The 13,567-nt window shown below is 41.5% G+C and overlaps 1 protein-coding gene across 4 annotated transcripts; it reads left to right on the top strand.

Moving 5' to 3' along the window:
• Nucleotides 1–1,820: 1,820 nt before the first annotated feature.
• On the top strand, nucleotides 1,821–13,508 carry ahi1 (Abelson helper integration site 1). 4 transcript variants are annotated; one of them, XM_086157371.1, is made up of 27 exons: nucleotides 1,892–1,956; nucleotides 2,190–2,267; nucleotides 2,742–2,860; nucleotides 3,231–3,766; nucleotides 3,870–3,955; nucleotides 4,035–4,221; nucleotides 4,681–4,873; nucleotides 4,953–5,048; nucleotides 5,207–5,392; nucleotides 5,513–5,665; nucleotides 5,808–5,940; nucleotides 6,062–6,185; nucleotides 7,070–7,299; nucleotides 8,238–8,344; nucleotides 8,436–8,554; nucleotides 8,735–8,865; nucleotides 8,957–9,097; nucleotides 9,186–9,370; nucleotides 9,475–9,520; nucleotides 9,654–9,706; nucleotides 10,106–10,214; nucleotides 10,488–10,546; nucleotides 11,274–11,339; nucleotides 11,416–11,578; nucleotides 11,664–11,749; nucleotides 12,168–12,256; nucleotides 12,618–13,508. In XM_086157371.1, exons 2-27 carry the CDS (start codon nucleotides 2,258–2,260, stop codon nucleotides 12,787–12,789), a joined length of 3,579 nt encoding a protein of 1,192 aa, XP_086013497.1. In that variant the 5' UTR covers nucleotides 1,892–1,956; nucleotides 2,190–2,257; the 3' UTR covers nucleotides 12,790–13,508. The 4 variants fall into 4 exon arrangements, 3 of the variants coding, with proteins under 3 accessions (XP_086013507.1, XP_086013497.1, XP_086013518.1); XM_086157381.1 differs by lacking the exon at nucleotides 2,742–2,860 and having other exon boundaries at nucleotides 1,821–1,956; XR_015106973.1 differs by lacking the exon at nucleotides 1,892–1,956 and having other exon boundaries at nucleotides 1,963–2,267; nucleotides 11,664–11,782; nucleotides 12,618–12,650.
• Nucleotides 13,509–13,567: the final 59 nt, after the last annotated feature.

A 13,567-nucleotide genomic window follows, 5' to 3' on the forward strand; every position in this document is an offset into this window, starting at 1 on the left:
GACCGAGTTTGGACACCTGTACGGGAGCAACGCGAGGCCCCGCCCACTGTGACGTCATGTCGGATTCGGTTTTATATATGCATTAATAATCTCAAATCCTAAATTTCACTGACGGTTTCCCCCCTCTTTTAGCATGTTTTTGATTGTTTATTTTCCTAAACTTTCTCCATTAAAATGAACCGTCAAACGTTTTTGTTGCCCTTCCGACACCATACGGCTTTTCACCCTGTTCCATAATGTTGCCCATTATTATCCCTGATGTTGTTGTGTGCTGTCTATTTATTCGTGGATGTCTTGCAATCTTCTGCCATTCTATTTACATTTAAGTAGCCCACCCAAAGGCCACTAGGAGTACTACACAGGTTGAGTTATCCGATAGAATGAATGAAAAAAGGAAGGAAGCTTGTGTGCAGAAATTAGTCAGTTTTATTAAGTTATATTTCAGGTAAAACTATACGTTCATATGTTGATTTCTGGTTGACAGAAAACGATGTCGATGACAAGGATGTAGAACCTAACAAAAAGCAAAATAAGTGTCAAAAACAGTCAGCTGAGGCTGCGACACCCCAGAGGAAAAACTAAATATCCCCCTACAACCCAACCATAAACAAGCAACCTTTATGAGAATTCACTCCACACAAAAAGTACCCAGATAACGATGGCAAGTGCTCTATTCACTTCACACCAACGGTAGCTTAGTCGCAGAGGTTATTCACTCCACAGAAAGCAGGAACCACACTATAGACCAAAGCAAATGTAGAAACAAAAAGACAGAAATAAGCCCAAAATGAAGTGGCGGTGGTTTCACAATACAGCTGGAGCTACAGGACAGAACAGCGAACACCTGATGGCCTAAAGATTTACCCATAAAACATCAGTAGGTTGAGGATTTTAAGTGTCATAACTTCAAAATAACGGCAGGGAAAAACACAGTGGTTACACAAACTGTCCTGACTTGACTTGACTAGTGTAGTTCGATTAGCTTTCCGTCCGGGTTAGCGCGAGGAAATGGTTAGTAACCTCAGTAAAGTTCAGTCCAAGAGGAATGCTGTTCTAAAGTGACGTTTTCCCTCCGTTTTCACGTTGAACTGAATTTGAGTCGCTAAAATCCAAGAAGATAGCCCCGTCTTGGCGTGCTGTTTTCTCACCGCCGGCACAGCTAGCTTGTACAAGAGCTAGCATCTCGGTGTTTTACCGCGTGAATGCGGTTTAAATAACAAAACAGAAAAACAGGAATCCTATGCTGTCAGCTTCCGGTGTTACGTCATGTCATATGACCCTAAGACTACCCCAAAATTAAAGCGTTTCCCGTCACATTTATATCCGTACTTATATTCATATTTATTTTAATTTTTTTTGACATTATAACTGCTGTGGCAAAGGGATTTCTCCTTTAGGGATCAATAAAGTTTATCTTGTCTCAACCGAATTGACACTTTTCTGACAACATGTATATTTTTCATAATAATAACGTCGCATTTTATTGGTGTTTATTTTGTTGAAACCTTTTATGGTCTCCCGTGTATTTTGCGTTTCATTGTATGTATTTTTGCTATTTCCTTCACTCATTCAGGTTTGTTTCCTTAAAATGTTGGCAAAACAATTTGATAGAATTACAGACGGAAGAAAAAATTCAATTCTGATCAAGATCTGAGATTTACGGCAATAGAAGTGTCAAAGAGACATATTCCAGTGTTGAAAATCTTGCTTTTCAAAATAAATGTTTTTATTTTGAAAAGGTCCGCTGGTGGATTTGTCGTATCTTTACGTCACAGACGCGTATGACATGGCCCTGTTGTTGCCTTGGAAACCGTCGTGGCGTCTCCGCTAAAGTTTGAAGGCGATCGAATCAGTGTCGCGTTAGCTCGATGAAATCACGACCAAGGGCTACATACTTTCACCCGAATCCTGACTATGACTTAGATGTACCGTCGTGGATCCCGGTTCTTGTCAGAGGTTCGGATCGTTTGTTCTAGAACCGAAACGGCGACCTTTATTTACATTCCGAAAAGGCTCGTTTTAGCTAAAGCTAGCACATATTAAGCTAACTAATGTAGCTAGCGTTACGCCATTCGTGCTGTTTGTGTCCTTGTCGTTTAAGAGGACCGATAACATGAGTAGTTTGGATTAAATAACTTTGCATGCTGAACAGTTAATCCACGTTTACCTCGTCCCTGTTGTGTTTGTAGACTAGAAAGACGCCCCCTTGGATTAACTATTTTTGGAATCAGAATGAGAACCACCCTGGGACCGCAGAATGCCTGCAGGTATGTAAAAACAAAACATTAGTTGAAGCCATCAAGACATTATCAATATTAAAGAAAATCTACTGTGTTGAAAACGTAACATAACATATTACGATGCCGTATTACGTCCGCTAGATGAAGAATCTCAACATGAAAATTTGTGTTCGACTTCACATTTGTATAATAGCCCTGATGGTCATGTTTATTTATTCTTATGAGCCCATCTTGAATGAGGTATACACATAAAATACTCATTAACATTTTTAGATATCTTTAAAAATCGGTTGTTGAGAGGGAGGGTGATCATGGAGGATGCAGAAAAAAGGATTATCAAAACATTGTGAAAGTCGAAACCTTCTCAAACCTAATCTTTTTGTGATAGATAGTTGTCGGTTGTTTTTATTCACATAGTGTGGTAATGGGAATCAGGTTGTACTTGCCAATGGAATATCTTCTTCTAGATGGGTTGCTTATGTTGACTTGAGCTTTTTCTAGGTGAAACAGAGGACCGGGTGAAGGCCCGGGAGAGATTCAATGAGGTTTTCAAGAAATACAATGAGACAGAGAACAAAAAGACAAAAAAGAAAAAATCTGAAAGTAAAGAGACAATTGTGGTAAGTTTTCCGAATCTGGTTTGAGCCGTAGACATTTTACTGAAAAGGTGTTTAATGATCTCCCTTATACAACTGAACAGTTGATTTAAATTGGTTTGTCTCAATCCGCAAAAATATACCTTCACATAAGATTATTTTGAAAGAAACAGGATATTGTCGGAGTGTCATAGATTTTCAGATATTCAATTTTTTAACATTCTGAGAAGTTTTATAAACTTTTAATGTAATCTTGTAATGAAAGACCTCTGCTGTCTTTTGTTTTGGTTCATGTCCGGGCAAATTCCATCAAACTCCTCACTAATTTAATTTCCTTATTAATAGAAAATAGAAATACTGACATTTCTTTACCTCCCCTCTGGTCTCCTTTTAGCTTCAGACCATTAAAAAGAACCTTAACCTGGATAAGAGCACAGAGGACGATGAGACTATCCTTCAGAACACTTATCAAGTGGAGGAGGCCAGTCCGCGCTTTACCAAGAACAAACGAAGAGAGCGGGAAGTAGCAGAGAAGATTAATAATGATAAAAATCAAGAGGAGGCTCAGACTCCCAAAGGCAAGAAGAAGAGTAAGAGAGCGCTTCCCTCCTTGCCTGGTCCTGAAGACACAAAGTCTGAGGCTGGTTTGGAGCGAGGGGACGTCGATGACAGACAGGAGACGAAACGGAAAAGCAAGAAGGAAAAAAGCAAAAATGTGGAGGCCAAGGCAGGCAGCCGGGGGGATAACACTGAGGACTCACTACTGCACAAATATCAGCAGCAAATTGAAGAAGAGGAGAGGACGTTGGGGAAGGGAGAAGTCAAAACAGAAGATGAGAGTTCAACCTCCCAGATGGCATTACTGAATAATGATGTCGGGAAGAAGAAAAAGAAAAAGCTGAAATCCGTCATCACAGATTCTGATGTGGGGTGTGTATACGTGTTAAAGTATTGCTGGCGTTTTACACTTTATGGCTCCAGTGTGATGTTTTTGGTAACATGTTGAAGTTTTGAACCGTTATCACTTTGCCAGGGATCAGGATGAGGAACCAGAGCAGGGCGTCGATGGGGAAAAGGAACCTCAGTCCAAGGAAAAGAAGAAAAAGAAGAAAAAGCAAGGTTGGATGTTAATATTTAGGAAAAATGATTTACAAGGATACGATATTGAAAGTATTTAACGTCACTTTTCAATGTTCAGTTGTCAAAGACGTGGGAGAACCGTCGGAAGAAGAACCTCAGAAACCAGTATTTGATGACAGTCTTGTGCTGGGAGTGTTTGTACACAGAGCAGATCGCTTGAAAACCGACCTCCTCATCTCACATCCCATGGTGAAGATTCATGTCGTGGACGAAAACACCGGCCAGTATGTGAAGAAAGAGGACAAGTGAGAATGGATACATTTAATACTCTGATAATTTGTTTGAAAATCATATGATGGTGCTGAGCATCAGAAAACAATGAGCCATCAGTTAAACATGAGAAACAACTTATACGAAAAATAGAAAAAAATGTCTCAAGTAAAACAACAATTCATTTGGCAAACAACAACACTTAATCCTGAATCGGAAGGCAGCAAGTTATGATTCATCAAGAAGTGGCTGGGAAAGTATCAACAAATTCGATTTTGTTTGTCTTTGAAATACGTAACAACAGAGATAATATTTCAAAAAACTATGTCAAACATTAGTTTGTGTTGTGTATATGATATGTGATGCGCCATAACACGGTGCCTTATATATTCCGATCCAAATTTTTCAAGTATCACCAAATCACACGATGACCCTTGTAACCCCTCTGTTATTTTTTTTAAACAACCCTATTATGTCCCGTCTTTTTCGCACAGCCACCGTCCGGTGTCGTCCTTTTATGAGCAAGACAGCGTCGATCACATTCTGCCCATCATGACTCAGCCGTTCGACTTCAAGAAGAACAAGTCGGTCATCCCGGAGTGGCGGGAGCAGATCATTTTTAACGAACGCTTTGGCTATTTTGTCCAACAAACCGCTGAAAGCCCAAGAGTCCTACTGTTCTTTGAAGTAAGAAACATTTCCCATAGGGACTTAGCATCAAAATAGGTGTTTTTTTTTTCAACTGTGTCTTTATTCAAACGTCTAGATCCTTGACTTCATAACTATGGAGGAAGCCAGAGCCAATGTTGACACTGACAAGCATGAGCGAGGCTTCAGAAAGATTGCTTGGGCGTTCCTCAAGGTATCGCTGTACTCAATTTAGAGTAGAAATACTTTAGTAGAGATACTTTATTGATGGGGATGGAAATTAAGGAAAATTACTCGTTCGGAAAGAACCGTCATCTAAATTTGAATCGTTGTTTTCGGTTTGATGCTTTACTTGGTATTGTATTTTTGTAGCTTGTTGGCGCTAACGGCGAGCTGAATATCGACAGTAAACTTCGCCTGCAGCTCTTTTGCCCCCCGCTGAGGGCGAAGAGACAACCGAAGACTATCGAAGTGTTCGAGTGGTGGAGAAAGTACTCCCGAAGTAAATACACATCCACCATTTATATCACGGTGAAAGGCATTAAACTCCCTGAGCATGTAAGTTAGTTCATATATCGTCATCAAATCACATCAAATTTACACATTTCCAACATGTTGCGGTAAATGCAGGAAGTTTTCCGATACTGCGGTGTGATGTCAGTGCTCTCTAATCGTCAGGTGGACCCGAGTATCCGTTCCATGATGGCGCTGCAGGAGGAGCGGGGAAGCACGTCTTATAGCGAGCTGCAGAACGAAGTCACCAAGAGAAGTATGTCTCAGTCTCTGGAAAGCAGGCCGCCGGTGCTGAGATGGAACCGGCTGCCCGGACAGGTTGGCAATCTAACTTAGATCAAATATCAACGCCGGCTGGCTCATTTTTTGAAAATGATGGGAAAGTGTATCACTTTTTTTTTCTGATTAGTAAGAAATGAGCAAAATGAGACCAGGTCTAACCAGTGCATTCTCGTTGAAGGTATGCCGGATTCCCAACAAGCCCGTTCTGGCGTTCCGAGGTGGTCAGATGGGCTGTTTCACAGTTCTCTTCTCTCACGCCGGGCTGTTACTGGCCGCCGCCTGTGCTGACAGAGATGCTTTCCCTGTCGTCTGTAAGCAGCGTCTCCTCTGTAAAAAATCTCTCCAGCTGGCGCTTCAGCTCGCTAACCTGCTGTGTGTGCACAGCAGACTCTCGCGGCTTCCCGGCAAATAACAACAACGCGTCTTTTTCAGTGTATGAAATCCCCTCCGGGAAGGTTTTGGCCGCCTTCAACGGCCATCTCAAAATCGTCTATGACCTCTGCTGGTCCAGAGACGATCGGTGTCTTCTGTCCGCTTCCTCTGACGGAACTGTTTGGTGAGTTTTTGGGATTGAATAGAAAGAATTATATCAAAATTGATGGTAAAGGATTTAAAAATGGAATACAGCTCAGGCATGGGTTGTTGTTTATTTTTTTTCCCCCAATATGTCTCGTCTTTACGGCAATAAAACAAGTTTGAAAAGTTATTTTCCTGTCGACATCTAGACAATAATACCCTTTTACTCCAATGTATGATTTTACAAAAACTTACATGGAGTAAATAGGGAAACCTACAGTTATAATGAGTAAATTGTCACAACATTAGGAATAAATTGCAGGAATTTTTGTGTGTGTATACACAAACACACACACACATACAAATTCAAATCAAATCACACACATCACTGAAACTGACAATTTTATACACGTGCATGTGTATGTGCATATATACACACAGAAATATATGCGTGCATATACACATACATATATATGCATAAAATTATCAATTACTCTGATTTCGCTTTTTATGGTAACATATTTTAGTATTTATGTTGGAGTATTTGGAATGTTGTGAGTATTTATATATATATATATATATATATATTGAATGAAACAAAAATGAGATATCAAATCACACACATCACTGAAACTAACAATTTTATACACATGCACGTGTATGAGTATATATACACACAGAAATACATGTGTGCATATACACATACATATATATGTATAAAATTATCAGTTTCTCTGATTTCGCTATTAGTGGTTACATATTTTAGTATTTATGTTGTAGTATTTGGAATGTTGTGAGTAGTTATATGTATATATTGAATGAAAAAAAAAAGTTAATTTTACTCAAATGTAAACCCATAACAAGCAAAAGCAGAGAAAGTGATCATTTTTGTAGCGGTCTGCTCTAAACCCTGTTGTCCTTCAGCGAGTGGAACGTGGAGCAGCTCCAGGGAGCAGCCCAGAGGGTTCTGCCTCATCCATCCTTCGTTTACTGCGCTCAGTATCACCCCAGAGCCCAGCACCTGGTGGTGACCGGGAGCTACGACTCTCTGCTGCGAGTGTGGAGGCTCGATGTCGACGACGTGAACGGCCAGCTGCTGCTTGAGTTCGATTGTCACGGCAGTTTCATCAACACGATATGCTTCGACCCTGAAGGTATTCTATTTTGCATTGTGTGTGTGTGTGTGTGTCTTTTCTCATATTGTTTTTTGAAAACAATTATCTGCGTAGCCACCTGTCACCAGCACCATTAGTCAAAGTATGATACAAACTGTCAAGATGTAAAACTATATGGAACCATGTCTAAATTACAACTTTCTAACACAAACATGTTCCCCATTCTGAAGTGTTGTTCTAACTCGTAAAGGTTTCTATGGTAGTCCGGCCGAGAGGAATCCCCGGAGGTTCCTAATTGTAGCCAGAACCTCTCAATAAAGGAGAAACTGTCCACTTTTTTTCCACTCTTGGAGTCCATTCTTGCGCAAAAGCCGTGTCGTGACCACAGCGTCGAGAAGTTACTAAAAATACACACCTTCTGTTCCTATAAATCGCTGCCCAGCAGAATCACCTTAGCGTATGTATCTATGTTATGATGGAGCGATGCCTTCAGTTGTAAAAATATTAACCAAAATGATTTCAAAATGTTCTAAAGGCTGGAAAAACATCCGTAAAGAGGTTCAGTTTTCACCTTGTGAGGCTTTCAGGTGATCTGAGGATGTGGGGTCATCTTGTCTTGGATTACTTTGACAGCTGCTAACTATTGGAATTGTTGACATTAGATAACGCTTCAAGAAATTTAGAGTTTTTCTACGTTGATCAGTCTTTCTGTGGGACGCGAGAAGAAAAGTGCCTTGGTAGCCATCTAAGGATCAATTTTTAGAAAATCAAATTAGTAAAGCATACAAATATGAATGAGTGCCGTATTGATTTAAAGCCATGTTGGTGTTTTTCATGAGATGCACCATAATTGTCCTCATGTTGCCTTTAAATAAAGCTTGCTATTTTAAATCCCAGTAGTGTCACAAAAAAAATCCCACATTAGGTAATAGTTAAAATATTCCTTTTTTTTTTTTTTTTTTTTTTTTGCTTTTCAGGCAGCAGGATGTTCTCTGCAGACAACACGGGCCTCATCATTGTCTGGAACACTGCGGTAAGCGAGAGAAAGCAGCAGCAGCCGTGTCGTCGCTGGTGTGTAGAAAAGGTGAGGATTCATCACAGCGAGCGTATTCGTTTACAAACTCATGAATCAAGACGCAAAACGAAAAAGCTCTTAGTGTCTCTCAACTTCGCAGAAAATTGCAGAGAGCGACCTAATCAGGGTCCCCATCAACACGCTGCAGCTGCATCCAAATGGACGGTGCCTGCTCATCCACGCCAAAGACAGCGTGCTGAGAATGATGGATCTAAGAATGTAAATAAGTTCTAACTATAGAAACCTTTAACCGTGATGACGGGACGGAGCAATACATTTTATACAATTCCAAATATAACTGCATATCTATGAGTCTTCCGTTTGCGGTGTAATGTTAGAAACGCTTTTAGACTTCCTGTTGATGTCCAAAAATCAAAATGTTTCTGTGCGTAATCTCAGCTTGGCTGTAAAGAAGTACAGCGGAGCCACAAACTACAGAGAGAAGATCTACAGCACCTTCACTCCCTGTGGAAACTTCATCTTCTCCGGCAGCGAGGATGGAATGGCCTACGTTTGGAACACGGAAACCGGTGAGGACGATGTTCGGTTTCGCCGACGAAGAGGCCGGTCACAAATCAAACCGTGATAAAGAATACAATTTATTTTGTATAACCGCATCAGGTGACCAGGTTGCCGTTTACTCCGAGCTCTGCTACCGCAGCGCTCTCAACGGCGTGTCCTTCCACCCGCACGAGAACATGGTGGCCTTCTGTGCCTTCGGCCAGAGCCAGCCGATACACGTTTACCTGTACGACCGCAAAGGTGAGCGTTTACTGTTTATGCACCGGCGACCGAGCGGAAGCGACGTCCGGCTAAAGTGACGCGTACGTGTGGTTCCGTCCCGTAAAAGTGTCCCAGCTGGAGGCGCAGAATCTGAAATCGCTGAGCGCGTCGGCCTCCGCTGACACCAGAAGCGTCAGAAACACGCCCGACCCGCCGCTGTTTCAGGACACGTCGGCCATGGATCACTTCGCCCAGACAACAAGACTGGCTTTGAAAATGCAGCGCGTCAAAGAGCAACTAGACTCAGTCCTTGTAAATATATATATATTTAAGATTTCTTTCAAATCCAAGTGAATGAATAATAATAATCCAGTAAAAACATGCACCTAATGGTTCCCTTTTTAACCGTTTTGCAGGAAACACGTCAGAAATCCTCGCCCTTTGGATACGAGTACGACCCAGGTATTGATTGTGAAACGTCAGTCCGTGTAGTTTTACAACTCAACTGCATTTCCCCTGTACTTTCAACAGACGCGTCTTTTCATTTCGCATGAAAAATGACAAATCTCTTTTTTTTTGTTTTTGTTTTGCACAGATAAAACGAGCATCACCGATCCAGACAGGAGCGTGGTATCGGATCCAGGCAGCGTAAGCGTTTTAATCCAGACACTTCAGATTTGAATGAGGATTAAACCTGCAGATCCATTTGTGCAGCCAGTCTTTTGCGTATGTGCGATGCTTTTTTGCATCTTAGTTTGGATCATTGCCTGCGGTTTACGGTGTTTTTTACGCTGCTTTTTGCGCTTCTAGAGAGTGAAGCAAAGAAAAATACTAGCTCAAGAGAAGGAAAGTTAGCCGGTCTCTTGCTTTTCAATTGTGCTTACTTAACTTGAGAAAATACATCTCAGTCTCCTGACCTCATTACATCACTAATAATACTTATAGTTATGGCCTGGATATTTTAAATCCTTGTGATATTCTGATAAGTTAACATGCATGTTTCTGTGTCGCTAAGAATCCATCTAAAGTCCAGCTTTTCTTTTCCAGATGAGATTAAACGCCTCGTTGCCACATCCATCCGTCCTCCTGTCGCGCTCCAGGCGGCAGCTCTCGGCAGCTCGGCTGATCCCCACAGAAACCCTGAGCGCCCAAAACCGTGAGTGGATCATCCAGTTAATCACATTTTTTTTTCGTCTTCCACCAGTGAATGGCACCGTCCGCAGCCCAAATACTTCCAGAGATTAGAGCTGCACAGAGTGCAAGGTTGTGGGACTCAGGGTTTACAGTTTTGTGGTTTAGTAGGTTACTGATAAATGTAGCTGGTCATTTTTACTCGGGTTTGAATTGCAACTTGTCAGTCGAGGATGTTTCAGTCTAACGTTGAACTCAGACGTGTTTTCTCTCTCGGGTATTTCTCTTGTAATTACAGGTGGATTCAGTCCGGTAGGTCAGCGTGTAAAAGGAGTCTCGTCGTTCACGTTACCGGCGGTAAGCCTGTTTTTTTAGGTGTGTTATGTGGTGCAGACGGGTATTTGTTCTTATAAAAAGAACATTTTTAGACTTGAATTAGTTTATCCTGGAGTAAGACTATGAAATCCTGTCAGTTTCATATTGACGCCACTGTTGCATGAAGAGAAAAAAAAAAAAAAAGACCTAAATTACCAGAAAACAAATAAATAGTAAGGTAATATTAATTTACAATGAATCAGCAAAAGATATCGTCAAAAATATCACCTGAATATTGGAATATAATATAACTGTTTTTCAACAAGAGCTGAAAACAATGAGATTTGTCTCTCAGAACAAAATTAGCCAAAAATAGACTAGAAATGACCCACAAATGTGTTAATAATTACCTGAAAATACAACATGAGGTGCCCAAAAACTATGTAAGTATTACTTTGACAAGGAAAAAAAAAACAGAAAATACCTGAAAACGATCAAGAAATTTCTCGCTAATTTATCAGATTTACCTGAAAATCAGGGAAGGAGTACTTGGATACTGGCAGGGAACATCCTGAAAAGTGATATCTGGAGTATTAATGGCTTTCTAAGCTTTAACCACCTCCTCTGTGGGTTCGGCGTGTCGTCTGTGTTTCACTGTCGGGGATCAGCAGTTAAAAAGTTTGGTAAAACCGTTTTTCTTTTTGATCCAAAGCAAATGAAGTGTCAGCTGACGTCCAAACACACTCCCATGTTCTCCGCTTTCCCTCAGACCCATCCTGACCACATTTCCTCCGCCGCCAACGTGGATACCGAATCTGCTCCCGTCCATCAGACTGTGAGTTTTCCCCTCACTTAACCATCCGTAACTCAGTTTCCTATCCAATCACGCCGTCCTCGTGTTTTCCATCCAGGTCGTCTCGCTGTACGACTACAAAGCCTGCCGCTCGGATGAACTGACGTTACGCCGCGGCGATGTCATCCAGGTGTTGTACAAGGACAACGACAACTGGTGGTTCGGATACCTGGCCAGCGGGCAGCAGGGGTATTTCCTCTCCTCTTACGTGGAGGATCAGGGTCAGTCCGTGATTTTTCCGACAACACCGGTGATCGGCGCTTGTGGGAAACCCTCCTGACTCATCGAGGGTTTCAATTGTCGTAGGAAATTCCAGCGAAGATGTGATGGAGTCCGTAGAGGGGAACGCCGTCTTGTCCGAGGAGACGGTGGAGAGATCAACGCCAACAAGGGTGAGGAAATGCAATGACCGACATTATTAATCGGTAAGCGTTTAGAAGATGGGGGGGGGTTCATATAAACATGGCAATTATTTCCTCCTTCTTTGTCCGTAGTGTGGCTTTTCTCACTCTGTAAGTGGGATACTTGACCTACAACACACCCTTTGTTACAGAGCGAGGCTTGCATTGCGACATTTCAGCCTAAAAAGCTTAGACTGATATCGTATCATTGCTTGATTTGGTTAAACTAATTTGGTTATGACAAATTATTAGGCACATGCAGCATGTGAATCTTAACGGGATTAGGAGGAAACTTTTTACTTGAGCTTTCTTTCTTCCTTTTTCGGTGGCTCATCTGCGTGGTGAGGTTCCTTTCCCTTTCCTCTTTGTTTACATTTGGCTGTTCTCTCCTTTCGCTCACCTTTCCAAGGTTTCCGCCGCCATCACTTCTTCTGGGGATCTTAGGTTTCTTTCTGAACCGACCCTCTCGGACACCGACCCCGAATTAGCCGATGCCAAGTAAGTAACTCCTCCTGACGTGCAGCGTTCAGGCCGTCCCTCGAGTCTAATTGGAGATTCACTCTCATGTAGACGGGAATTAAATATCGGTTCTGGGTAACATTGACCGCTCTGAGCACAATCAGTTTATGCCTGACGTCTCCTTAAGCTCAGACGGATTATGTTTGCGACACATTTCATCAGATGTTGAACCAGCAGCGCCTGAGGGAAAAATGTTAAACCTCCAGCTTTCCAAAAAGTTGTCTTCTGGAGCGCCTGATTTTCTCCCGAAGTCTCGGCTCGTGAAAAATTTCTAAAGCCGGAGTTTATCCTTTAAGTTAATTCAGAGACGCGCCCTCTTCCCCTGCCCTCCCACGCGCAGAGCGAAGAGGAAGAAGAAGGTGAAAAAGTCAGCAGCATCGCCTCAGGACACTTTTTCAGACAGAGACGCCCCGCGGTCGACGGGCAGCAAGAGGAGATCCGGGTCGGCGGGCAGGCCTCTGCCCCGCAGACCCACCGGGAACATCAACAGTGCCTTTGAGCCGGACACATGAGGTCCTTCACATTGATTTGTGTAACCATCCATTCATAGCTTTTGACCCAAAACCTGAAACCTTTTTCAAAAAAAAAAACAAAAAACTGCCTTGTTTTCCCAAAGAATCCTGAAACACTTGAATTCACAAAACATTTTATAAAATGGTTGAAATGGTTTCTGTAAGAATCGCTTTCAGTTGTAGCACCACAAATAATCACGTTGCGACAGGTTTATTTTCAATAGCTCGGGTACAGTCGATAAGAGTCGATCGTCATATTTAAATAACGTACAAATGCAATTATTTCTCAATGGCTCGACTGATGTTCCGCGTAGAAATCGGTGCGTTAAATCAAGGTCATGACTCAAAAAGGAAGATAATATCAAAGGGAACAATACTTACATCTATCATTTAAAATGTCTCTGGTATCAGATAACTTGTCTGATGAGATTGTCTTCATGTCTGCTTTTTGGTTTCAGATATTTTGGCAAAATTCCTCTGTATGATATTTTTGTATAAAGGGGTCTGCGCATATTTTGTAATGCAGCTCTTGATTGCTAGTATTTTAAACGTTGATTTCTAAAGTTTGTATTTTGTATTTAGCTGATGTTTTGTTGTCATTACTGTGGATATTATTTAATCTTGGTCAGTGAAATGTTTGCTTTACTAAACATTTTTATATGGTTTCAATAATCCCTTTATGTTATTTTCCAAAAATAAAAACAGCTATTCAATAAAAATGTCATTTTAAGTTCATATAAAGACGAAGTATACATCCTTTATTCCACTGAGATGCTGC

Source organism: Fistularia commersonii, chromosome 1 (genome assembly GCF_037954325.1).
Source record: "Fistularia commersonii isolate RoL2024-O1a breed Wild chromosome 1, RoL_Fcom_v1.0, whole genome shotgun sequence".
NCBI classification, from domain to species: Eukaryota; Metazoa; Chordata; class Actinopteri; order Syngnathiformes; family Fistulariidae; genus Fistularia; species Fistularia commersonii.